Source organism: Notothenia coriiceps, unplaced genomic scaffold (genome assembly GCF_000735185.1).
Source record: "Notothenia coriiceps isolate Sejong01 unplaced genomic scaffold, NC01 NC01_scaffold00018097, whole genome shotgun sequence".
Lineage (NCBI taxonomy): Eukaryota > Metazoa > Chordata > Actinopteri > Perciformes > Nototheniidae > Notothenia > Notothenia coriiceps.
Genome location: NW_011350798.1, coordinates 1 through 8,003, shown reverse-complemented (window position 1 = coordinate 8,003; position 8,003 = coordinate 1). Strand labels below are relative to the sequence as shown.

The following is an 8,003-nucleotide window of genomic DNA, read 5'->3' as shown; positions in this document are numbered from 1 at the left end:
GTGTGTTTTCGTCATTATTACAACAAACACACACTTGCAACTGATAACACTGGCAATGATTTTAGATGTATTAGACTATTAAAAAAAGAAATCATGCTTCAAATAAGTGGGGGTACGGCGTACCCCCGCGTCCAACGCCCACTACACCACTGACTGCAACTACAAAAAGCTAAGGTTTGTTTTCTCATCAGGAAATGCAGACCGGCTCAAACAAAAGATTTTTAAATCATCATCCTCACGATCATTTAATGTATCATATGTTCGCCGAATTGACATGAAAGCACTAATAAATTTAGTTTCATCCACTTGAGTTTACAAAAATAATCGATTTGTTTTTATATCAGATCCGACGGGAGGAAATTCAGCAGCTCTCACTACCGATTTTTAATCCTAATTTAATCATCATCTTCACCACGATCATTTATGTTTATGTTCGCCGAATTGACATGAAAGCACTGACAAATATGAATATACTGTAGTCAACTTCATTAAAACGTTATTAACGTGCCTAAACTCAGTAATTCACCATTTTACGCATGACAACACACTTTGTCCGTGTTTGGCTCTCTCGCCGCACAGTGAAGCGTTCCAGCATTGACGTCACTTCCGGCTTCCCCCAAAACCTCAAAATGAGTCGAAGGAATTTTCCCGCGATGTTCGAAATTATTGATATTTATCGGAACGGTATCGCTTTTTCTTTTTTAAACTGACGGTTCGAGATTACTAGTAGCCCACTATTTCATTGCACAACAGTTGTTGGGTTCGTGTCACAGGCTCTTTAAGCATGCACACAGTCGCACTTCCTCCCTCATCATCATCACGTCTCTGTGTTCAGGCTGGCGTGGTGCTACAGACCTACACGCCTCCACCACATCTCCTGCCTGTAAACTGGTGAAGAAGGAGAGGAAGGAGTCAGAGGAGGATGAAGATGAGATACTCAGTAAACTACAAAGGGACGATGTGAGTACTTTCCACCTTAAGGGATAGATTCACAATTGTTCCAGTTTGTGCCACAATAACACACAAATTACTTACATGACAGGCCCACTGAAGATCATAAATTGGCTGGGTTATTTTGAGTGGAATTGTATTTATTCTTGCGCTGCTGTTAGTAGTTAATAGGCTTTTTTAACTTCTTAACATTTATTTTTTATGATGAAGACTAGGACAATACAGCACAATCAGTGAAAATAAAACATGTATAATAAAAGCATAAGTTCAGTTCACAATGCATATAAATCAGGTACGTTTAAACAAACAAGGAATTTTTTCTTTGGTGTCTGGTGGTGCAAACATAAACAATTTAATAAAATAAGTTGCAATAGTAGGTAAAAAATATAAAGATAACAAAAATAAGTATTTTTAAGAAGACAAGTACATTTACACCAAATGTAAATGTAAATATACAAAGGCATTGTTAAGGTCCTACACATTTGTAACAATCCTATTTTTCCCAATAATTATTCTCCTTTTGGAGTTGTAGAGTAAAAGTTACTTTCTTTGTTGAGCAGATAGATTAGTCTATTTTTTGTTGATAACTGGAAAAATTGCACATTAAAGCTTTTAAACAGACACATTGTGGACCTTTCTAAAACCTAATATTTGACATAGTGTCACCTCATGAGGTTGTTGTTGGTATTTTATTATTACTCTGATGCCTACATGCAAAGAACAACATTAGAATGTATTGGTTGTGGTTTTGTTCAGCTGACCTTTGTAAATCCAATATTTACTCCTCTTGGATCTCTGGTTGGTTCTCCACCAACTCCTGAGAAAATATCTGGCTCTGACGGACAGACGCCTTTCACTTTAGAGACAGTTATTTGATCAACTGTTTGTATACAAATAATGACTTTTAGATCAAACCATAAACTAAATTAGGGCGCCCCAACTGCATGCTTTTCCTTAGTCTTTTTAGTTTGGAGTGACAAAGCATGGCGTATTTCAAATAGTCTTATTCACAATTAGGATGTAAACTCTGACTCACTGTGACAAAACTGACACCATCATTTTTCCGTCTAAACCTGGAAGACAGTAAAAGTGTGTTTTTAGTGAGTTTAATGTGGCGGTTTGCCAGCAGACAAAGAAAGTTCTGATGTTTTCCAAATGTTAATCTGCGTAGCATTCGTTTATAATGACTGGTGAGTCAGTAAGTTGTAATTGATACTGATATCAATAGTAATAAATATCACTAATCATTTTGGTCATTACTTGTGTTATATTTTTACCCTCAGTTCATAGATGATCCAGGTCTGAGGAACGATGAAAAGCTGACGCCCATCCAGCTGCCTCTGTGTCAGCCCAGCAGCTTCTCAAAGACACGGACATCCAGCACATGTGAGAAAACCTCCTGTGACTAAAGTACTGCTACTGTCTGATGTTTAGTAATCTCATTACGTCTTGTTTAGTCACTGAATCTGCTTTTCTAGCAGCTACTCTCAGTATAAAAAAAGCAGAATTATTTCAGTCCATTCTGGTGGTGAAGTGTTTGTCCTGTTGGCAGGTCCAGAGAAGCCTCGTGTGTTCAGAGCTCCATCCTGTAGAGCCGGAATCAGAACAGAGCTGCCCAGAGCAGAGCAGCCTTCTGTGGGAGAGCTGCTGCAGCAGCTCAGACTGTCGGACAGAGAGGAGCTCTTCTTCATGCAGCTTCCTGACAGCATGCCGGGCAGAGCTGCACAGAAAGTGGACCCCCCTCCAGCACCTGCAGCAGAGAAACCTGACAAGAAGGAAGGCAAGCTTGCAGACAAGAGGCCGGCACAGCTGCAAGCACAGGTGAGTCAGAATGAAGCAGTGCTGTGTTTATAAGCCAGTGTTCACCAGTGGACATACGGCTGAACGACTACAAGCTAACCACTAAGGTTTCTCTGATAGCTTAAAATCTAGATATCCAATTTAAAAACCTTATCCGGTCTGTATAGTGGTAAAAAATACCAAGATCAAACAAAATGTATCGTAAAAATGTAGCTTAAAACTGGATAAAAAGTCAATTCATGACATCGTCTGACAGGCACGCATACAGCATACTCAAAGGGAAATGACTGTTACCTTGATTAAAGTTAAAATGTCCCTTTGGATTGAACATTTTTGGAAACTTTTGGGATAAAAACACACATCTCAACAAATAAAAAACAAAACATAATTACATTTTTTTAAAGATATTAAAATGTGATTTACAGATAATTGGAATTGTCAGTCTAGCAGCCGTTGGTCATTTAAACCCAAAAAATGCTTTTTGCAGCCAGTTATTAACAGTCTGTGCGTGTCCTCAGCAGGTGCCGCTGAAGGAAGGCTGTCCTGTGCTGTCCCAGCTGCCTGAAGGATTTCTGGGTAAACTGCAGATCAGGAAGTCCGGAAAGGTGGAGCTGAAGATGGGTCAGGTTGTGATGGACGTCTCTGAGGGAGCTGCTTTCTCCTTCCTGCAGGTACTGGGTGGTGACTAGGTGCAGTTTACTGAACTTAAACATTTGCAACACCAGAATATATCTCTGCTAATAAAGTGAAACAAATCAATTTTGTCTCTATTAATGTGGAAGCTTTCTCTCCTTTCTACTCAGCAACTGGTGTCTGTGCGTCTGTCTGACGGTCGAACTGGAGACATGATGGTGTTGGGAAACGTCCGTCACAAACTGGTCTTGTCTCCTGACTTCCAGGCGTTACTGAGGGAAGCTTCACCACAGCAGTCACAAGGACCCTGAACGCCTCTCGAGGTCACTGACTCTTTGACACTGTGTACGATGGCTGATCGGATGTTGTGGGATCACACCCACACACCACTGTGAAGGAAGTGACCTGGAGTCTAATATATTCTTCATACCTCTGGTTTGAGGTTAAGGCAGCTATGCAGGCTATCAACGGCAACCTGCATTATTTGTATGCTTGAATTGAGCCTAGCACATTTTAAATATCGTGTGATAGAAAAACAAACTCATAAACAGTTTTTACCTCTGATGTGAAGACACTGCCAGTTTTTGGAAAGATGCTTTAAAATTATGGTATTAGAACCCTCCCCACTGATCTACAAGGACTCAATTGTAGATGTTACCTGAGCACTGAATACCTGTTAACTGATGACTTCTCTCACTCTATCAGTTGTAAATGCACCAGCAGAGCACTCAGAATGATAGTGACACCAGGTTGTTATCATATGCCGGAAGCTTCCAGACTTTAGTCCAACACTGAGTGACTGTAATTTGAATTTACAGATTCTTTCATAATGGAACTTTCCCATGCTTCAGTGTATCAGTCTGACAGTGTGGATGATAGTTGATCCAGTAGATGCACTTATTGCAGTTACATTTTCTCTCCACTAGATGGCGCCTACTATACATTTTGTATTCTGATCTGCTGTTAATCTGTTACTTCCTCTATTTTTAATTGTCTGTTTTAACATGCTTTGTATATTCTATTTTTGTAAACCTGTAATTATCTCTTGAAGAAAATAGATTTGAATGTCAAGGGACTTCCTGGTTAAATAAAAAAACAACTCATGTACAGCTGGAATGTGTCACTTTTGTAGTATTTTGCTAACAGCAGTATTATTGTAAGATTCACGTTGTGTGTTTTTTAACCTGGATGTGTTTTTGTTAAACTTGAAGACACGTTCACCTCGAAGCTTTATGGAGAATCTTCAAAGCAGCTGCAAATCCAGATGTTGATGGCCTTCAGTGTTTAAAATTGTCACAGTAAAACTATTAGTTTCTGGAGGCCTTCAGAACGTTTCGAAAAATGTCAATTGTTTAAAACATTGTTGATTAACATTAATGTTTGCTTGAAGCTAAATTGTGTGGTATGTGATGCTACAAAGCAGTAAATAGCTTATTCCATTATTTTTAGAACTGATGCAGATCAACGATTCAAGGTAATTGAATTTAATTGAAGATCATATTGTGATGGCCATCAGAAAAAATGGGACTTTAAAGGCCCCACAGAACAGAATCTGCTGTGTTTTTGCTCTGTATGTTACACATTTTGCTGGGTTGGCGAGGTCATTGAAAATCTATACACACGTCTGGATTTGACTTTGGCTGAAACTTCTTGATTATAAAAATGTATAACTTAACTAAATTGGGAAGGTTGTGTTTTAACACGTGCCACATTCATCCGTACAGTTACAGTACTGATGACCAGAGGGGACCAAAACATGGGCCCCTCTTTGAAACAAAAACTTATGAGTGTTTTGGCCATTCTGAACCAACAAGCCTGAGCAGACACATTTAATGGGGCTTTGACTCCTATGAGAAAATTAAGTTTACATGGGTGCTTTTGTAATTCAGCTTTGACTGTAGCTTTGCTAGCATAAACATGTGCATAGTCTCACTGAGGCAGTTTGCTTAAGCATAAAGGAAGGCTCTTTTGAAACATACCAGAGATGAAGGGTGTTTGAGCATTTATGTTAACAAAACAATCATTTGGATGAAGGCGCAGTAGGAAAAAGCACATTTTATTATCAACCACAACAGCTTTTTTACAGCAGTTAAAAGAAAAAAGCATCTCATACAATCTTTAACAAAAAAAAAGTATATTTTTGAAACCCAAAATGTCAGTCAACTGTCTATGATTATGGCATACATGAAAAATAACAGTATTTCAGTTTGAGGTTGCGACTGTAAAAGGTGACGCTACATCGATAAGAGTGATGAGATATATACTTCAGTGAGGTTGCATTCATGGCTCATCTTTAGGGGAAGCGGTGTCTGTAAATATATATTTTCTTTTTTCTTTTAATTAAACAAAAAAGTGTTTGCTTTGGGACTGCAACAGTAACCTTTATATTCGCTCAAGTATAGTGTGGTAACACTCAGGGCTATGAAACCTTTTACACACTGCAGACAGAAATGTAGAAACCTTATCTGAAACTCCTTTAATAACTTGATTTAAATGTCTAAGCCCATGAAATCATTATATTGCATCTCTTTCTTAGCCAGGAACCATTGCACTTTATCAACCAAATGGATTTAAGAAACCAATAAGTCAGGATGAGTATTAGAGTCACATGCGTGCTTGTTATAATCCTGCTTTCCGGGTTTCAATTGTTACATTTCACTAAGCACAGGTGATAATGGTTTCTGTGAAATGATGTTGATCCGTCTGAATGATGTAAAAGCTTTGCCCTGTTGAACCTAACATTAATGACAATTGAGAACGTTGTCAAAAAGCAAGGAGAGCATGAACACTGTTTCCTCTTGGTACATGAACACACTGATGTGTTCATTTACTGCGGACAGTTTTGCTTGCAGTGGCCTTCTTCACTGTAGCTATAACCTTCTTTGTTCCTTTCTTGATTGTTTGAGCTTTAGCTGCAGGTTTCCTCTTGGTAGGCAGGATCTTCACTCGGACCAGGTCTGGTCGTCCAATCTCCACCATGTGCTCCTCCCACGACCTGATCTCATTATTATAGCGGATCTTGTCGTCCTGGGCCAGCTGTGTATAGATCTGAGATGAGGAGCAAACAGAGGAGATATAAATATACTGAGCAACAGGTCAATTCTTGTTTCACATTTGCAGCAGCATTAATGCCTTATAGAGTGGTGCAGTGATGAAGTATTTTTGTAGAGCGATCTGGCCGTTAGCATAGAAAGGGCTCCCTTGACAAACAGCAATGGCGTTGTCCCATTTTTGGAAAACAAAATATGTTTGTGTCACCTACAGACCTTATTTCAGGCTCCTTACCAAGGCCACATTTAAAAAAACACTGACTTCTAAACGAGAGAACAGGAAGTGGTAATATGCCAACTCATTTATAGTTTCAGGACTCAAACCAGCACCACTCTGTAACTGTAGGAATAAAGGACATGTAATGATTGTGCAACCAACCTGTTTCTGATGAAGTGAAAGAATCCTCCAGTCCTGCACCAGTGACTTCAGCTTGTCCTGAAGGGACAAAATGAAAACAAAGAAACCGCTTTGTAATTGTCTCTGTGTTTTAACAATATAAGCACTGAATCCTAACCGTTTTTACATGTCAAACTAGAGACACACTGGTCTAAGTCTAATTTATCCAATTTCATTTTTGATAATAAAATGCACACTAATGCATGTGCTGGTTTTATGAAGCACGGATGATGTTGTCAGTGTGGAAGTTCTTCAGTGTGAGGGAACAAGCCATTTCTTCCAATCAAAAATGTGTTATATATTGTTTTTCACCACTAGGTGGCACTATGACTCCGCAATTCTCCATTTTATAGGTAGAGCCCTCATGTCAATCAAATGAAGGTTATAGATATGTTGCACCTGTTTTGTTCGAGAATGTAAAACATTGTAAATAAAGTACAATATGGTGCAATTGTATTTCAGTTGGATTGTATTGGTCAAGTTTGTTTGAGGCAGGGCGAAACAATCCTGAAACTTGGTAGAGTGTGAGAAAATGAATTAGTTATATAGTTAATGTTTTATTACAACATCAAATCGAGTTTAAATATTTTCCATGGAAGAAGGTCTACACATGTCTTTGAGAGAACATTTGAATGGATTGGTCAGACTTTGCTCTTTTTCCATTCTGCCCATACTTCAAATGCATTGAAATCAGCGGCTATGATGCACGTCACATCGATGCAGCTGAAAGATGATACATTTAACATCAGTACATTATTTTACCGTATAATATTTTTTTTGTAATTACAGTTACCATTTTATCTTAAAACAATCTGTCCCGTTACTGACCTGTGGGGTGAGCCCTCTGGCCTCTGCATAGTGCTCCGAGACGAAAATGTTGACCGGGATGCGGTTGCGCTTTGGCTTCCCAAGGGTGTTTAACTCCTGGAACACACACACACACACACACACACACACACACACACACACACACACACACACACACACACACACACACACACACACACACACACACACACACACACACACAGTGACCTATCATGCAAAATGCACTTTTTTTACGTCTTTGATACTTGAATATGTGTCCCCGGTGTTCCAGGGAACTCACCAAGTGTCAGAAAACACAACCCTCTCTCTTTTCCTCCATACCCAAATCTCTAAAAACGGGGCTG

The 8,003-nt window shown here is 39.1% G+C and overlaps 2 protein-coding genes across 6 annotated transcripts in view; one reads left to right on the top strand and one right to left on the bottom strand.

The window, feature by feature from the left end:
• Positions 1-4,491, top strand: part of LOC104950814 (DNA-directed RNA polymerase III subunit RPC4) — an 8,278-nt gene extending 3,787 nt beyond the window's left edge. For 3 of the 5 annotated variants that reach the window (XM_010777392.1, XM_010777390.1, XM_010777389.1), the window contains exons 5-9: positions 836-960; positions 2,235-2,337; positions 2,504-2,772; positions 3,270-3,422; positions 3,555-4,491. In XM_010777392.1, coding sequence (XP_010775694.1) covers positions 836-960; positions 2,235-2,337; positions 2,504-2,772; positions 3,270-3,422; positions 3,555-3,695 — 791 coding nt within the window. In that variant the 3' untranslated portion in view covers positions 3,696-4,491. Of the gene's footprint in view, positions 1-835; positions 961-2,234; positions 2,338-2,503; positions 2,773-3,269; positions 3,441-3,554 lie in introns of all 5 variants that reach the window. The other 2 variants (XM_010777391.1, XM_010777393.1) reach the window with 2 other exon arrangements.
• Positions 4,492-5,722: 1,231 nt separating this feature from the next.
• Positions 5,723-7,812, bottom strand: LOC104950813 (transcription factor A, mitochondrial-like; the record flags this gene model as incomplete). The annotated part of the gene is made up of 3 exons (XM_010777387.1): positions 5,723-6,432; positions 6,814-6,870; positions 7,660-7,812. Coding segments are annotated over 3 exons (435 nt in total), but the record flags the coding sequence as incomplete, so codon positions are not given.
• Positions 7,813-8,003: the final 191 nt, after the last annotated feature.